This window comes from Odocoileus virginianus, chromosome 13 (genome assembly GCF_023699985.2).
Source record: "Odocoileus virginianus isolate 20LAN1187 ecotype Illinois chromosome 13, Ovbor_1.2, whole genome shotgun sequence".
In the NCBI taxonomy this organism is placed as follows: Eukaryota; Metazoa; Chordata; class Mammalia; order Artiodactyla; family Cervidae; genus Odocoileus; species Odocoileus virginianus.
In genome coordinates, this window is record NC_069686.1 from 43,704,344 (window position 1) to 43,723,637 (window position 19,294).

At 36.3% G+C, this 19,294-nt stretch overlaps 1 protein-coding gene across 1 annotated transcript in view; it reads right to left on the reverse strand.

Moving 5' to 3' along the window:
• Positions 1-19,294, reverse strand: part of ARHGAP15 (Rho GTPase activating protein 15) — a 677,082-nt gene that overhangs the window by 204,294 nt on the left and 453,494 nt on the right. Inside the window, exon 11 of the mRNA XM_070476258.1 lies at positions 1,632-1,709. Coding sequence (XP_070332359.1) covers positions 1,632-1,709 — 78 coding nt within the window. The remainder of the gene's footprint in view (positions 1-1,631; positions 1,710-19,294) is intronic.

A 19,294-nucleotide genomic window follows, 5' to 3' on the forward strand; every position in this document is an offset into this window, starting at 1 on the left:
GCCAGATTATGAAGACTGTGTAAATTCTCCTGAAGGCAATGAGACACTATTGACTCTTTAAGTGAAAGGGAAACTTAGATGTACTGAACAACTGCCATGAGTCTGTTATGTTTCTAAGGGAATACCACATCTTATCTCATTTCACTCTCACAAGTATTTCCGAGGCACCTCCTTCCTGTTTTTACTGATAAAAAACAGAGCATAGGAGAATTAAATAGTTGCCAAGGACACAAGGAGAGAGCGTCTTGTTTTTATCCCACATTGTATAATTCTAAACCTATGAGCTATCTGTAATAACATCTCAAGATGTTTCAATCTTTATTTTCTTTAACATTTCCTAATTATTATTTTTTAAATCCCCATCTTTTTAAGAGAAAGTTTAGGTTTACAGAAAAACTTAACAGAAAATATAGTTTCCAATGTACCCTCCTTATACTTGCCCACGCCCCCACCATTTCCCTTATTAGTCAGATCTTGCATTAATGTAGTACATTTGTTACAACTGTTGAGCCAATATTTATAAGTTATTATTAACTAAAGTCCATAGTTTTCATTAAGGTTCACTCTTAGGGTTATATATTATTTAGATTTTGACATGTATCCACCTATACAATATCAAACAGAACAGTTTCATGGCCCTAAAAATCCTCCATGCTCACTCATTATTCTCTGTCTCCCCTCAAATCCTTTACTATCACTGATCTTTTGCAATCTCCATAGTTTTGCCTTTTCCAAAATGTCATATAGCCGAGATGATATAGTATATAGCATTTCCAGACTGGCTTCCTTCACCTGGCAATATGCAGTTAAGTTTTCTCCAAGCTTTTTCATTACTTGATAGCTTGTTTCTTTCTATCAGTAAATAATATTCCGTTGTAGGGATGCTTTATGGTTTATCTATTCACCTACTGAGGGACATCTTGGGTGCCTTAAAATTTTACCAATTATGAATAAAATTAATGAAAATATTTTGTGCAGTTTTTTTGTGTGTGTGTGGACATAAGATTTGAACTCATTTGGGTAAATACCAAGGAGTACAACTTCTGGGTAATAAGGTAAGGATAAGTTTATTTTCATAATAAACTGCTAAGACATTTTCTGAGTTAGTGGTACTATTTCTCATTTCTTCAAGTATGAATGAGAGTTCCTGTTGCTCCACATCCCAGTCAGCAACAGCATTTGGTACTGTCAGTGTTTTAAATTTTAGCTATTCTAATAAGCTTGTAGTAGTATTTCATTGTTGTTCTAGTTTATAATCCTTTGATGATATGTGTATTTCATAATTTTTATTATTTTACTTACCTATTACATATTTCCTAACATCTGTGATTTTGACTCTTACATTTTCCACTGTTCATTTATTTATGCAATTATCAACATATATTAAATGTGTATTATATGTCAGCAACATTTTTCAAAGCTAGTTTATTTTTTTACTCATTATTCTCTTCTTCATTTTTAGTTTGTCGTATTTCACTTGTTATTTATTTCACACAGTGTAATAGCTAGTCCCCTTTTTATTGTACTCATCTTCAAATAAACTATATTCATAATACACACAGCAGACAGTGTGTAATATTGTTAGAGCTAAAAGTACCTGAAAAAGGGTCTGAAGTAAAGAAATCACTTACCTTGGTTGACAATAAATCTTAACTTCTGTATTGTTGCCAGATTGCCACTAACTCGATATATTCCATCAACATCTAGACCTGAAAATAAAAGGGCGTGTTTTATATTTACTCATTTAAGACTGAGATGATAAAAGAAAAATAATATACTATCTCTTCCTCACAGAGAAAACAAATTTCTTTTTCCTAGAGCAAGTAGTCTTCAATATTTTAATCCAAACAAACTAATCGTTAAGCTCAGTAACAGCTAACCACCGACAAACTTGATTGTAGTTGAAACACAAAAGAGCAGTAGGTAGCACGGAATTTCACAGTGTAGTTATGATTCATTCCCGAAGACAGAAATCAGCCTGAGGGTGCAGTAGGCAGAAGAACTTCATGTATATGTGTATTATTGGCCCTTGTTGGAAAGATAAAGTAACCCAAGGTGTTTGTGAAGTTTCGCTTCCTTGAAAATTTTTCCTTCCTTCTCTCCCCTTTAATGCGTTCTCACTTCTCTTCTTATTCTCTCCTTTTCTTCCCTTTCTCCTATTCATATTCTATTCTGTTCTATTCTATTCCTAGGGATTCCAACTCATTTCCATTTGGTTTCATTTTCTTCTTCATGCAGTCTCTATGGCATAACATGTACTGGTCTGATTATTTGAAACTCCAGAATGAAAATTCTACTCTCGATGTATAACTACTTTGATAGTCTCTAGTGTATTGTAGGTAATGGGATACTCCATTACAGAGGGGAAAAACAAAAAGAAATCCTTGACAAGATGGTGACATTAGTTTCAGATTATTTTAAAACTAGTCATCTATAATTCAAAATAACTTATCCTGGCAGTGGGTTTGGATAATCAACCGCTTCTTTTCCACATATTTATTTATATCTATACCATCTGGTTATTTCCAGGACCTGGTTATGAAAAAGATGGAGAAACAGGAAAATGAAAAGAGAAACACTTATTCAGATACTCTTATTGTCAATAAGAAATGTTGATAACATAACTTTAATGTCAGGATTGCATATTCCTTGATGTGTCCAGGCCCTCAAAGAGACTTAGATGAGATTACCAGTTAACATAGAGGTCAGCACCTACCTCAGCAGTTTCTGTAAGGAGGTGATATAGCACCATTGTTAAACTTTGTCATTCATGATAGTTAGTATCACATAAACTGATAAATATTACTGTAATGGTATAGCAGAAAAAAGTCTTTTTAAAGTCTTTACTGACATGAAATGAATTCCTTCATTGTTGTACAATCTTTATTTTTATGTACTTTATAGTAAGAACATTTCTGCTGTGTGCAAAATACATCATCAGTAACTTAGGACAGACTGACATAATGTGTAATACTAGTACCCACGGCATAAATCAGAGCCATTATTCACTCAGTTTTAAGACATTATTTTAAGAGCAACTTTCATTTTACATCAAAATGGAAGGAAAGGTACAGCGATTTCCTACGTAACCCTGGCCCCTACACATGTATAGCCTCTCCTGTTGTCAACATCTCCTACCCGAGTGATACATTTGTTAAAACTGAGGAAACACCACCAATACATCTGCAGTCCATAGTTTACATTATGGTTCAGCCATGGTGTTGTAGTCTATTGGTTTGGACAAACGTATAATGACATGTGCATGCGTGCTAAGTCACTGTAGTTGTTTCTGACTATGTGCAACCCTTTGGACTATAACTGCCAGGCTCCTCTGTTCATGGGATTCTCCAGAGAGCAATACTGCAGTGAGTTGCCACGTCCTTCTCCAGGGGATCTTTGAACCCAGGGATCGAGCCCTAGTCTTTTATGTCTTCTGCATTGGCAAGTGGGTTCTTTACCATTAGCGCCACCTAGGAAGCCCCCATAATGACAATGGATAATGACATGCATCCATCATTAAAGCATCATACAGAATATTTTCACTGCCTGAAAAACCCTCTGTGCCCCACCTACTAGTCCACACTATGGTTTTATTCTTCCATGTAATAATTTGTATACAATTTCAATAAAACTGAATGGCTATTAACAGGTGTATTCATTGGTGTGAGTTTTGTAGTTATAGAATAGTTTAACAATAAATTAGCAAGCCTCTGTCCCTTCCTGAGAACTACAAATTTATGAGGAATTTAGATTAGGTGGAACACCTATTAGTATGTGGTAAAAATGTCTAAGATACATACATTTATAAAAATCAAATGTGTTCGTGTTTTCCTGATGTATAAAATAGCTCCATTAATCAAAGTGCACTCCAGTTTGTTTTTAAGCACAATGTGCACTTAACAACTTAAATGTGATAGTCAATTAAAACTTTTCCAACATCTGATTTTCAGTTTTTGCACTGGACTATGTTGGTCTTTAGTTTATGTACGTGTGCTTGGAACTTTGTAATTTTATACCATTTTCTTCTTTGCTTTGTCATGTAGACAATCTTTCTGACTTAACTTTAACTTCTGTGTTTTTAAAAAATGATATAGCTTTTTAAAATATTAAAACTTATGCATTCAAGTAAGTGTCTCCCTTTCACAATTTTCCCTACTGGGGATATCTGTAATATTTCTGAACAAGTAGCCATTACAAAAAATATTTTGAAGCTATTCTCCAAAATGACCTTCAGTGGCTCCATATGTTTACAGAGAAATGTTTATTAATGGCAGCTTTGGGGCTTTTGGTGATAGTTTTTTGGTTTGGAAATAGTCAAAGGCCATTCAGAACCATGAACGGTGAATGAGGTCATCTGTTTGTCATCACAAGATTTCCCTAAATGAAAATTATCTTGATTTTTACCCATGAGTTATCAGTTGCTCTGAAGGAAGTTGGGAAAAAAATTAGTTTGAAAAATAGAAATATGCAGATCTACATTTCCCAAATGAGAAATCTTAATATACATTTTTAAAGAAATCAAATTAGCCCTATTTAAAATAATGATTAAAAATGAAATGTCAATTAACAACAATTACAATAAAGTGAAAAAAGCTTTAATTAGTTGGACTTTTATCCAGGGTCAATAGTGAATACAATTATTTGAATTCTAACAATTTTTTTTGCAAATAAAGATTTTAACTAAGCCTCATTTTAATAAATATATCTCTATAGGTATAAAATCAAGTACACTTTCTTTGAAGTTAGAAATTTTTCTTTTCTAATATTATTTTAAATGTTATTGAAATGCATTTGCTGTCTAGAGTTTTAAACTGAATTTCAATTAATGAAATTCCCTACTACCTAAAAACTTTTTGTCTTATAGAAATTTGATGTTACTACATAGGCAGTATCCCTTTGATCTTTCATAAATTTCAGTAGAAGTTTTTTTTTTTTTAACTTCAGTAATCAAAAACATTTGAAAGAGCAGTATGGGTTGAATATATTACATATGAGCAATTGGAAGGCACTATACTGTTCAAACAAAGCAGCCTCATCCTAAATTAATAAGCCAATTTTCTTCTGGAATAAAAGAAGGGAGTGCTGGGAATGGAGACAGGGAGGATAATTCAGACTAGTGGGACCACTGTGGTTGCAGACCTAAGTCACAGCAGAGAAACTGCTCTGCGGCTCACGATAGAAACCAGAAAGTATAAAGGAGTAAAGCAAAACACATTAGATGCCATTTGAATCTAACTTGACAGAACTTCCAAGCCCTTTAGATTCAGATATATCAACACCATATATCTTATGAAGGATAACAATCTCTGACATTTGTGGCTCCTGCTTTGAATGGCTCATGCTCCCCTGCTATCATACTTTTTAAATTACATAAATAGAGTGAAAATGACAAAGCAGATATTAAAAAGGAGGGTATTACATTTTGCAAAATAATCTGGAACACATCAGTGAGTTTTAGCAGTTATAAATTACATAGGTACAGTCTTGTAATTGATTAGCTCTTCCTTGAACGGCTCATGGAATGGCAAACCCTAAGTCCTGTGAATTGAACCCAAATTACAAAGTTTCATGTGCCATCCTCTTTTTGCTCCAAGAACTTTGAAAGTCATGCCAAACCAAACCAATGTAAATTGGTGGATTTGGACATCCTTTTCATGACCACATTATCCTTGCTGGATTGGAAGCTACTTATTTTGGAAATATAATTAGACCTTTTATGATTTTTAAATGAGCAATATCTTCAAGGTACACGTTTGGAGAAAAATCACTTTACGAGGTACTTCTTTCAAGAAAATACCCTGACTGAAAATGCTGACAGGAATTTTGCCTTTTATGCTAAAAATACTTTGGGAACACAATGAAACTTAAACATTGTATGCTTATTTTTATCAGACCAGCATTAACGTAATGTTGATGAAAAATTCTCTTAAAAAATCCACATTCACTGAAATCTTTTATTTGTTCCTCATCAGCTGACACTCTTAAGTTTCAAAATAGTGTTTACTATTGACAGAAATCACTGGGTATTGCTGCAGGGGATTTTCAAAAGTCCTCCTCCTCCTACACCTTTTTTTTTTTTTAAAGAAGCTTAGACTAGGATAGACACACAATTAGGAGTTATTAGACCAAATGGTGGTCTAAACCCAGTGGAAAGAATGCAGCTGTCATGAGTAATTCCCACCATAAATCTTAGACACTTTCCAAAAGGAAATCTAAGAGACCAACACTGTTTCCAGAGTTGACTGACTTAACTGCCAAAATATGGGTAGTTTTTAACAATGCAGATGAGCTTGTTAAAAATAGCTGCAAACGGTGGATTAGGTAGCATTCTTGGTAGCTCAAACGAAGGACAAGCCACAAAGATGTAGAGTTTGAGCCTGGTTGAGAGGTAGGCTCAAAAAGCCTGCTTTTTTTTTTTGGAATATAAGAAAATGCATCTGAACCTCTGAAGTCTGAAATATGGGCTGGGAATTCTGCACAGTCTCTCTCCTGAGATTTATGGCACTTCCTAATTCCTAGGAGGCCAGAGCTACCGCAAAAAGAGTCATTCTCGCAATACTTTGGTCTTCTGGCTTCTCCCGCTGGCAAGAACGACTGCGCAGAGGAACACCCAGACTGCCCCCAAAGAGTGCTGCCCATTTCTGTTTCTGTTCTTCTAAAGGTCCTGCTTGGTTTCAGAGATGTATATGAGGAGAGGTTTTGTACCATTTTGAAAAGCACATATTTCCTCCTCTAAATTGAAGTGTTTCCAACTTTATATTGCTAACTGATCTGATCACACACTTTAAATTCAGTGACTGAGAGTACAGGATATAATTGGAAACTCTTTCTAAATTTAATTTCTACTCTGTCTCAATGGCTCGTATTTAGCCTGTATCTTTTGCTGGCTTTATTTATTACTAATTTATTGTGAGATACACATCCTTCAAGAATGACTACCTTAAAAATAGTTGACACAATTCTGATTGTCAAACAAGAATGATTTTATCTTATATTAAAAACTTTGACTTTATAATAACAATTTTAATTTTTTTTCACTATAGAGGCAATATACTTCCTTGGTAAAAATGAAAATTAACCCACACAAGATTAATACAATGAAACCTAAGTAAATACCTCATCCTGCTGTCCAAAGACAGTCACTGTTAACAGTTCTGTTTTGGTTCTTCTGTTGTTGCTCATTTTATGTTAATGTATCACATTTCTGCTTATTAATTTATTAACTTTGAATGGTATTTATTCACTCCTTATAGAAAAGATAAAGAGTCTATAGTTTCTACCACTTATCTATGTACCCTCTCTTTGTTATTATTAATTACATTTGTCTATTTCTATATCTTAATATACCAAATTAGCTCTGTGTATAAGAAAATAAGGAACTTATTGCATTTTACTTTTCCTTACCCTTCTCTTCTCTCTCATAACTTCCAACTTTATATTCTTTGTTATTATTGCTTATTCTCTTGAGGTTTACAACATTTGTTTTATTCTCTATAAATATTTTGTGGCTTATCTATGGGTTAATATTAGGCACTATTTATAAAATAGTGACTGTGATTGGGTCCCACATTAACCTTTTTTACAAAAAGGAGATATCATCAAAGGAGATCTCATGTGTTTTCTTCCATTGTAGGCATCTTTATTTCTTCAATTAAGCACTGTCCAATAGAACTTTTTATGATTATGGAAATATTCTATATATTAACTATCTAGACCATCAGTCACTGGCCACATAAGGCTGTCTGCTGAACACTTGAAATGTGGTTAATGCAACTAAATAATTGAATTTCTATTTATCTTATTTTAAATAACTCAACCACATGTGGTCTATGACTACCATATTGGATGGTGCAGCTCTATGTCAGAGTCAACTACTACTCTTCTCTTGTAGTTTACTACTATTTCTTCTTGGATTTCTTTTTTAAGAGTTATATATATATATATTTTTTGCAGATGTGTGTGGTTGGTAAATTTTCTTATTTCTTCCATCTCAGTGACTGTTTTTGATAAAAATAATGTCATACTGTATAGCACAGGTAATTATATTCAGTATATGGTGACAAATAATAATGGAAAAATATGAAAAAGAATATGTATATATTCATTATATATACATGTACATATATAGAAATGTATGTGTGCATGCATACTAAATGGCTCAGTTGTGTCTGACTCTTTGCAACCCCATGGACTGTAGTCCACCAGGCTCCTCTGGCTAACAGATTTTCCAGGCAAGAATACTGGAGTGGGTTGCCCTGTCCTCCTCCATGGGATCTTTCTGACTCAGGAATTGAACCCACGTATCTATGTCTCCTGCATTAGCATGTAGATTCTTTACCACTGGTGTCACAAGGTTCTTGACCAGTAGTGCCACTGAGTCACTTTGCTATACAGAAGAAAGTAACACAACATTACAAATCAACTATTTTTTAAAAAGACTGTTTGCTTCATATTTAATTGTTAATGTAAGTATTTATTTGAGTTTTATAATTTTTAAATTTTTCTAACTTTGAAAAGCAATGTTCCATATCTTCTAGCATCTCTGCTGTTATGTTTGATATCAAGTCGATTCTTGATGCTTTGCAGGTAAATTTCTTTCACCTTCAGAATTTTAAAAAAGATCTTCTCTTTAACTTGTAGAAGTAAAATTTCACTCAGATGTGTCTATATCTGAGACCTTCAATCAGAAAACATTTTCTTATATTATTTGCATTATATATCCTTCCTCCTACTCTTTCTTTTCACTCCATCTAGAACTTCTTTAAGATGGATGTTCAAATATCAGAATACTCCTCTGACAAAAGACCAAATTAACTAGAATAAGTGATGGTCATGGGTACTTGTGTATTTGTACACTATCATTATTATTATTATGTCCTGCAACAGGCTCCAATCTTAAATTGTCAGGCTGAGTGAGGATGAACCAGTGGTGAGTAGATAGTAGACTGGGCTCCCCTGGTAGCTCAGCTGGTAGAAAATCTGCCTGCAATGCAGGAGACTCCAATTCCTAGGGTGGGAAGATCCCCCGAAGATGGGATAGACTACCCATTCCAGTATTCCTGGGCTTCCCTGGTGGCTGAGATGGTAAAGAATCTTCCTGCAATGCTGGAGACCTGGGTTTGATCCCTGGGTTGTGAAGATCCCCTGGAGGAGGGCATCTCCGGTATTCTTACCTGGAGAATCCCCATGGACACAGGAGTCTGGCGGGCTACAGTCCATGGGGTCACAGAGAGTCAGGCACAACTGAGTGACTAAGCATAGCACAGCACAGATAGCGGGCTAGAGGTCTTCGGCTACCAAGTAAGGAGGACTTCTACGGGATATGGAGCACTTGTACTATTTTGCTTCTGAGCAAAGTTCTCTAATTCTGTGTCTACTGTAGAAGACCTGAGACACTTCATTTTCCATTGCCTTCCTTCTCAGATGCCAGCATACTCTCATTTGTCTTTGTAGAACCTATTCTCAGTTGAGTCTGTTCTCTTCCTTGGTGCAAGGCAAATGGAGAGGGACTCAGCTTTTAACATGTTAGATCCAATATTTTGTGCATTACTTTACTTACTGCCCTCTCGCCAGTTGTTGCTCTTTTTTTTTCTTTTCTGTCAACTCTAAGGTTGGATATTTTTTAGGACACCCTGGCAGGAACTGTACCCAATAATGGTGTCTGGGAATGATGCTTCTTTTGCTTTAATATGTTCACTTGTTCGATCCCATCTGCTTTCTGTCTTCCTGGAATTTTTATTTCTTGGTTGCTGATGGCACTTTTTCTCTTTTCAGCACCACTTTTTTTTTTTTCCTTTTCCAACATGTATTTTCTCTTATTTCACTGGGATGATCTTTGAGGAAGGAGAATTCAGACATGATTTCTTGGTCTGGAAATCTGAGTGGGGGCCCTAGTTATTTTTCATAGAGAGATTTTTAATGCTGAAAACAAAAGTTTCACTAGATTGCAAAGATACAGCTATATAACAATTTTCTTTCAATAATAATCTAAATGACAGACGTGTGAAAAATTAAGAATATTTAAAACACTTATTGTGTGTCTCTAAATCTAATGCTGGCAGAATATGTTAATACAGGGTCCAGGATCAGATTACCCCTCATCTTTTACTCACTCCTGTATTTTTCTTTGTCATCAGAAGTTTCTACTGTCATTTACGGTTTTCACAATGTTCCTTTTATTAACTGAGATTGCTTTATTTGGTGTATTTTTCTCTTTCATTTGCTTCATGAGTCCCCCCGCCCTTTTTTTTTGCTTTGTAAATAACCATTTTTTAAGATTCCACACTAAAACTCAACATTCAGAAAACTAAGATCATGGCTTCTGGTTCCATCACTTCATGGCAAATAGATGGGGAAACACTGGAAACAGTGACAGACTTTATTTTGGGGGGCTCCAAAGTCACTGCAGATGGTGACTGCAGCCATGAAATTGAAAGATGCTTGCTCCTTGGAAGAAAAGGTATGAACAACCTAGACAGCATATTAAAAAGCAGAAACATTACTTTGCCAACAAAGGTCCATCTAGTCAAAGCTATGGTTTTTCTAGTAGTCATATACGGATGTGAGGGTTGGACTATAAAGAAAGCTGAGTGCTGAAGAATTGATGCTTTTGAACTGTGGTGGTGGAGAAGACTCTTGAGAGTCCCTTGGACTGCAAGGAGATCCAACCTGTCCAGCCTAAAGGAAATCAGTCCTGAATGTTCACTGAACTGAACTGTACTGATGCTGAAGCTGAAACTCCAATACTTTGGCTACCTGATGCAAAGAACTGACTCATTTGAAAAGACCCTGAAGCTGGGAAAGATTGAAGGTGGGAGTACAAGGGGATGACAGGATGAAATGGTTGGATGGAATCACCGACTCAACGGACATGAGTTTGAATAAACTCCAGGAGTTGGTGATGGACAGGGAAACCTGGTGTGCTGCAGTCCAAGGGGTCACAAATAGTCAGACTAGACTGAGTGACTGAACTGAACTAAACTGAAGATTCTACATATAAGTTATATCATATGATATTTGTCTTTCTCTGTCTGACTTACTTCATTCAGTATGACACTCTCTAGGTCCATTCATGTTGCTACAAATGACATTATTTCATTCTTTTTTATTATTGAACCTTTTTTCCTTTAAACTTTTATCTTATTTTGATTTTTTCCTACCTTCCTTGTATCTCTGTAATAAATTCTTTTTTCATAAAGACAATTGTTGCAATAAATTGTTGTTTTCCTTCTTAATATCACAACAAAATACTTATTATCAAGTTTCCTTTATGTGTTTATTTGTTTGATTTTGGTAGCAGTCCATTTTAGGTTACTTATTTATGAATGAAATAAGTTTTTCATTTATCAGATATTTTATGGATTCAGATGGAAAAGAAGAATTTTGTCTTCCTAAGATATGAAGGAGTCAGTATTTGTTGATAAGTTAAAAAAACATGTTAGACTGAAGAGAGGTCGCCAAGAGAAGGGTGTTTTTTTCCCTTGAGAAGACTGTTTAGATACTGTGATGATAAGAAATAAAACATTATTTTATATTGTTTTTGCAGCCTATGTTGTTATTGTTGATTAGTCTCTAAGTCATGTCTGACTCTTTTGCGACGCCATAGACTGTAGCCTGCCAGTCTCCTCTGTCCATGGAATTTCCCAGGCAAGAATACTGGAGTGGGTTGCTATTTCCTTCTCTAGGAGATCTTTCCCTACCAGGGATCGAACTTGTATCTCCTTAATTGCCAACCTGGTTCTTTACCAGCAAAAAATTCTTTTTCTATCAATCATTTACCTATCATTTTTCTATCAATCATCTATCTATCTATATTTTTTATCATGTCATATTTGCTATTCTGTGCAATCGTAATGTCTTAGGTAGCCTGGGAGCCTGGGAAGATGAACTTAAAATTGGAAAAGGATAAATATCCCAAATATTAAGGGTGTTACTGATCACATTTCTTACTCATTCCATATTGTATCACTTATGCCTTGAAAAGATCTGCAGTGTTAATATTTAGGGATTGTGTATGGAAGGAAGAGCTAGCTGTCCTACTTATTATTAAGTATTCTTGTAAAGAGTTACATTGCTGAAAAAAATTTGGAAAACCATTTATTTCCCATATAGTCAATTCTTTTAAGGTAGGATACTGAATACTTCAACATGTAGAGAAGAATCACACTGAATTCTTTAAGTGAAGCTGCTCAGTTGTGTCCGACTGTTTGTGACCCCATGGACTGTAGCCTACCAGGCTCCTCCATCCATGGATAAATGTTACTAGAAACACAGAAACATCCGCATCATTGTGCACTGTCATTCCTCACTACTGGAATTTCTCCCTTGTATTTATACTTCTTGCCATAGTATTTCACTGTCTCATAATTGCAAATGCACATGTATGGGCTTCCCAGTTGGCAGTAGTGGTACAGAATCTCCCTGCCAAAGCAGGAGATGAAAGAGATGGGTTCAATCCCTGGGTCAGGAAGATCCCCTGGAGTAGGAAATGGCAACCCACTTCAGTGTCCTTGCCTGGAAAACTCAATGGACAAAGGAACCTGGCAGGTTACAGTCCATGGGGTCACAAATAGTCAGACGCAACTGGATGACTGAACACACACACAGAGAACATGCACACCATTACCAACTAGAAACACAGACAGTAGTAATGAGAAGTCCTGTGAAAACTCACATGAGGACCGAGGGCTAGGTCCTGGTTTCCGTTTGCTCAGATTCCTTTTATGCATTAGGCTTATTTTTGCATATCACCTCCATATATTCAATGCAACTCATATTCCATTCAGACTTACTACTGCACCAGTTGCCTTTAAAATCATACCTTTTAACCTGTGTGTGTGCACTTAGCTGCTCAGTTATGTCTGACTCTTTGTGACCCTGTGGACAGTAGCCTGCCAAGCTCCTCTGTCCATGGGGATTCTCCAGGCAAGAATACTGGAGTGGGTTGCCATGCCCTCCTCCAGGGGATCTTCCCTACCCAGGGGTTGAATCCAAGTCTCCCACATTGCAGATGGATTCTTTGCCATCTGAGCCATCACGGAAGTCCACCTTTTAACTTATGAACTATTAAATATAAGTAAATAATGGAAAAGACAAGGAGAAAAAGTTCCAGTATGGTTAGTGTGACATAGATGGAAGCCATTTGTATGCCCTGTTTAATATCTGGGTAAAATGAAATGCCAGTCTAAGAATGTTGTCTCAAGTGTGGCCCCTCATTCTAACTCATTGAGTCATATGTATGTTCTTAAAGTCAGCTGAGAATTTGAGTTCTATGAGTCTGAAAGTGAAAGTGAAATTGCTCAGTCCTGTCCAACTCTTTGCGACCCCGTGGACTGTAGGACACCAGGCTCCTCCGTCTATGGGATTTCCCAGGTAAGAATACTGGAGTGGGCTGCCATTTCCTTTTCCAGGGGATCTTCCCGACCCAGGGATTGAACCTGGGTCTCCCCAATTGCAAGCAGATGTTTTAACCTCTGAGCCACCATGGAAGCCCGATGAGTCTGAAGGATGGTATAAATAAATAACTTACAGAATTATACCAATCTTATGACCTGAATAATATTGGAAATAAAGTAAGAAGAACCTCAAGAGAGCTGGAGTATGCTTGTGAAATTTCACTAGGAATCCTAATCTCTGATTTGATAAGACTAAAAATAACCACCTGAATTACTTTGCCAACAAAGGTCCGTCTAGTCAAGGCTATGGTTTTTCCAGTGTTCAAGTATGGATGTGAGAGTTGGACGGGAAGAAAGCTGAGCACTGAAAAATTGGTGCTTTTGAACTGTGGTGTTGGAGAAGACTCTTGAGAGTCCCTTGGACTGCAAGGAGATCCAACCAGTCCAGTCTAAAGGAAATCAGTCCTGAATGTTCACTGGAAGGACTGATGCTGAAGCTGAAACTCCAGTACTTTGGCCACCTCTTGTGAAGAGTTGGCTCATTGGAAAAGACCCTGATGCTGGGAGGGATTAGGGGCAGGAGGAGAAGGGGATGACAGAGGATGAGATGGCTGGAGGGCATCACCGACTCGATGGACATGGGTTTGGGTAGACTCCGGGAGTTGGTGATGGACAGGGAGGCCTGGCGTGCTGTGATTCATGGGGTCGCAAAGAGTCGGACATGACTGAGCAACTGAACTGAACTGAACTGAACCACCTGAAATGCTTTTTAGAATGTAGAAAACAAAGTACCTAGAAATAGTCTTTAATAAACTCTCTTAGATACTTATTTTTTTAAAAATTTAGTTTTGAAGACAGATATTGGCCAATGATTCTGAGTATTGATATTATTAACTGAGAGCATTTGTCTTCAAGGAAAATCTCGTGTCTGGAAGATATAGAGATTGAAAATGGTATTTGGCTCATCTCATCATCCTCTGAGTTTCTCGTAGGTCTGAGTTCTATTGTCATGTTATGCTGTGATCATGCTGATAGACATAAATCATTCCTTGGTATTGTGACTGAGAGTGTTTCTTCCAAATTAGTAAGTCTAACCTGGTCAGCCATTATCATCTGGTAGCTTGCACCCCTGGTGGCTCAGCTGGTAAAGAATCCGCCTGCAATGTGGGAGGCTGGGGTTCGATCCCTGGGTTGGGAAGATCCCATGGATAAGGGGATGGCTAACCACTCCAGTACTCTGGCCTGGAGAATTCCATGGACTGTACAGTCCATGAGATCGCAAAGAGTTGGACACGACTGAGTGACTTTCACTTCACTTCACTATGCCAACATAACCTGAGGTCCAGACAGGAGTACATGACCATAGCAGGCTTATGAATAGAAACCAAGCTGCCTGAAATGCCATTTCTAAGAAAGCTTGGGGGCTATGGAAGAGTAATCTGTAAACTGTGCCTGTGTATTCTTTTTTTCTTTTTAAAATTCTAGCAACAAACTTTCTTATAAGTTAAAGATATGCAATAAAAGGCTTACCAACGCAAACAAGAAGAAAACACTGAAAAATGGCTCCTTCTGTGATGAAGTCATTTTAGTCATATAAGGTCTAGCCTTTGATCCCATTATACTTGAAATGGATATTGATTTAAAATTTATATATTTGCCCTCATTTTTTTCAATCCCTCCACCTCTAGTTTTTTAAACATCTAAACAAAGTGACCTCATTGTTTTCCATTGGACTTTTTTTTTAAACATTGGCTGGGATGATTGAGATTCAGGAATGTGGGAAAATGGATTCCCAAACCACGTCCCTCCCCTTTCATTCTGAACTGTAATTTTTGGCTTGGCTTGAATCACAGTCATCACATTTCAGCCTGAATCTCTCTGTAAAGTGATCTTTCTTAAACATTTCTCTCACTCATCAAGGGATCAGAAACAAAGCCATTCTAGCCTTTCAGCAAAACACTTACAAGCAGCTTTTCAGAGAAGTTGCAAGAGCTCAATTTCCTCTAAAACTGGTTGAAAAGCGAACATTTTCAGTGCCTTGTTGTCCTTTTTGTGCATCTTGTCATCTGTATGACATGAGTTCCAGCAGCTATTTTAATGTTTTTGTTTGCAATCCATTTGGTGTCCACCCAAGGAAATGCAGGTGATTCTAATTAACTTACTGCTGAAGATGTAGGAAAAAATCTATCAGTTGTATTGTAAAGAATTAGACACTTAAAACTTTTCTTCTATTATTTATAACATCTTATTAATGAAAATGATTATATGAATATATTTACCACCTAATTCATAGCTGTTCACTTTTCTAAATCAGTGAGGCTTATGGCACAGGAAAAAGCCACACACATACACAAATACACAGACACAATACAGGCCCCAAGGAGGCTTGCCAACTTTTATTTAACAAGAGTAGCAACTTAAAAATAACATTATTTTTACTTTGTGCAACATAGTTTAATATCTGAAATAACCCTGTTCCAATAAAAACCTATTGAAATACTCTTAGGCCTAACTCTGCCCTGAAGGTAAAAGTGATTAATTGAAAGATTTTGGCAGATCTCTGCTCACCACCAGGGCAGTTTAATTTAGAACACATTCAACCATTTCTCAGTGTCTCTGTGTTGGTGCAGCATAACTTTTGATCTTCTTTGGGGAGGTGCCTCTAATTCAGACCCTTTGGCTAGCCACTTCCTGGAGGGTTTTGATGGTTTGGCTCTGCTCAGCCTTCAGGTGAGAGACAGAGCCCATTCTGGCTGCTACTTCTACAGTGGATTAGGGAAGCCAAATTCCAGACACAGAGGAACAATACTTACAAGACTGTTTAAGCATATCAGGACCCCAAGTCCTGTTTAGATCACAGACAAGATGGTTCTTTGCAACTTCTTGATGCTCTCCCAAACTTCAGAGAAATTCTATGTTATTTGACTCTTTCCTGGTCAAAGAAGATGCTCCTGACCATAACAATAGATGAGGCTAAAAAAATGGAACTTCCTTCTCTCAAGAAACATAAACAAGATTGCTGTTCTCTTCTTGAGAATACAAGATAAACTATTGAGAATGGTATTGTTAATACTTCTGCTAAACAGAAACACAGGGCTAATGCATAATACTCCTGTTTGGCAAAGGACCCATGCTAAATTGTGGTTAAATGGAAGGACAGAGAAATTCCAATATATTCCAGATAGAAAGTTAGAGTTAGTAAACTCTAACTCTCTATGCAATTTAACAAGTATCAATTAAGTGCTCACTGTATAGAAAAAGTGTCCCAAGCACTAGAGACACAGCAAAGAACCAAGAGTACACATCTCAGATGCCATGGAGCCATAGCATCATCATCTTCTGAAGCAACAATGCACTAATGACATGCATTGGTCATGCATTAGTGACAACACCTGCAATCTCTAATATTTTTCCACATATGACACATTGAAGCAATACACACAGGGTGGTATATGAGCTCTGTAGTCAACTTTAGAAGAAAACACCACCAAGATATATATTCAATTTCACGTTATATCCTGAAACAGTTAAGTTTCATATGTGTGTGTGTGTGTATATATATGTATATATATGTGTGTGTGTGTGTGTGTATTTGACTTTTGTGAACAAATCACTATAATGATATTTACTTTATTACCAAAGTATTGCCATAGGTTACATTTCTTTTTTATAATACAGTTGTGTGTTCCCAAGGGTTCATTTGAAAAAGACTGGGAGATTATCATAAATCTACTATGTCCTTGAATGTTCTATCTTGTATCTCTAGTTTAGCTGAAAGATGCTTTAAGATGCATGATATCAGATTCCAAATCTCTAGGCAACACAGTAAAAACTTCAAAATTTAAGTATTTCACAAGTTACTGGACAAATCAAACCCAGTTTTGGAGATATAAGTCAGTGGAATAGAGATAAAAAGACAATCATTTCCCCTAATTAGAAGCTCTAACTATACCTGGACAGTTTAAACCACTGTAATTCATGATTTTAAGATTTCTACAAAGAGAAATATATAGATAAGTGCTTAGAACTAGCACTGAGGTTGGCTTTCTTAATTTCTGTTATCGTACTATAAGCAGAAAGCTTAGAGGAAGACTTCCTTTAGTGGTGTAAGAGAGGGCAATGTTCTCAGCTTCATTTTAACTACTTTAGGACTGTTAACCAATTGCACACACTCTAGTTACTCAAAACTTTACTTGTTCTCTTAAAAAGAAAAAAGCATTCCAATTCTGATCATTCTGTTTTTAAACTTATTAACACTAGTGTAATACAGATTTCTTGTTTCTGAATGATTTTGTCACTTGGGTCTACATCAAAAGTCTTACTAAAATATCTGTGTCTATATGTGCATGTGTATGTACATACTTAGTTGCTTAGTCACATCCGACTCTTTGTGACCCCACCCACTGTAGCCCACCAGGCTCCTCTGTCCATAGAATTTTCCAGGCAAGAATATGGAGTGGGCTGCCATTTCCTCCTCCAGGAGATCTTCCTAACCCAGGGATTGAACTTGCATCTCCTGTGTCTCCTGCATTGCAGGCGGGATTCTTTATTGCTGAGCCACGGAGAAAGCCATACGCAGACATATTTAGTGTCTATCATTAGATATCTATCACTTCTCTGTGACCTGTTGTCATGAAAAGAAGGTATATTAAACAAAGATGTGTTACATATGCTGATGTTCATTAATACACTATTTACTGAGAGTGTCTCTTCCATATGTGATTTTTATAAATGGTAAGAAATCAAGTTACAAGTGCATTTCATGTTTTTCACTGTCTTAAATTTAAGTAAAGAGTATCTTAATTTTCTTAATTCTGTAGAGGTCTGCTTGATTTTGAATTTTGAAAATAATATTAGAAAACCCATAATCAGTTACTATATCTGACTTTTAGTACTACAGAAGACAGAAATAAGACTATTAATTTGAAGACCTGGAATTTCTTTGTTGGTACCCAAGGTTAGTCTTAACATTAATTATAGAGGCTATATTTACAATATCTTTTTAAAGTTTTGGGAAGATAATTTCATCGTAAAATATTTCTTTTACATATCATTGCTTATGTCTAAAATTCTGTAATTAGAATTTTATTCCTTTGTTTTTAAATTCCATGGAGGGATTTCACATCAAACTTCACTGATAAATCTATTAGATCTTGTCCTGAGAGAAAAGTTTAGCTAAAAGAAGGCAAATACAGCAAGACTTCACTTGTGGAGGATGTGGGACAAGAAGAGATGAAGGATAAGACTAGTGTAATAAATAATGGGAGAAGACAGAAAAGGAAGTGGGTGTGCCATGTAGGCTAATCCAAAGGGGTGGTTTCTATTATCCAAATGCTCACCCTTCTATTTTCAGATACAACAGTTAAATGAAAATGGCATGTTCTTACTGTATTTAAAAATTGGGGGGAGGAGAGGCACATTTTTCCACTTGACTAAATATAATTTATTCTTAAATATGATTTATTTTTATTATCATAATAATTTTCCATTATATGGGAAGCATAATAAATGATCTGTCTTTCTTCTGGGACAACTTATATGACCCTTTTCCTTTTGGGTGAGTGTAATGCTCTAAACTGAGACTCAAAAGCTGAGCGTGTATAAATCCATATAGGGCTTTGCTCTACAGACTGAAATATTGTGAAGAGACAGTGTTGTTCCTTGGAATTATGAGACCTCTATATCTCCTTGGAACAATGAATTAATAATAATAATGAATAATAATGAATTACAGTCCTCTCTCCTTTCTGGGTAGGGCCTGCAGAAAACATTCTTGGAGACTTCTCCCACTGCATCATTTTTCTGCACCAAAACTGCACCTCTGTGCACAAACTCTGCATGCACACTGCTTCCTATATACATACATCTAGCTCCATCAGACACTTCTCCTTTCTCATGCC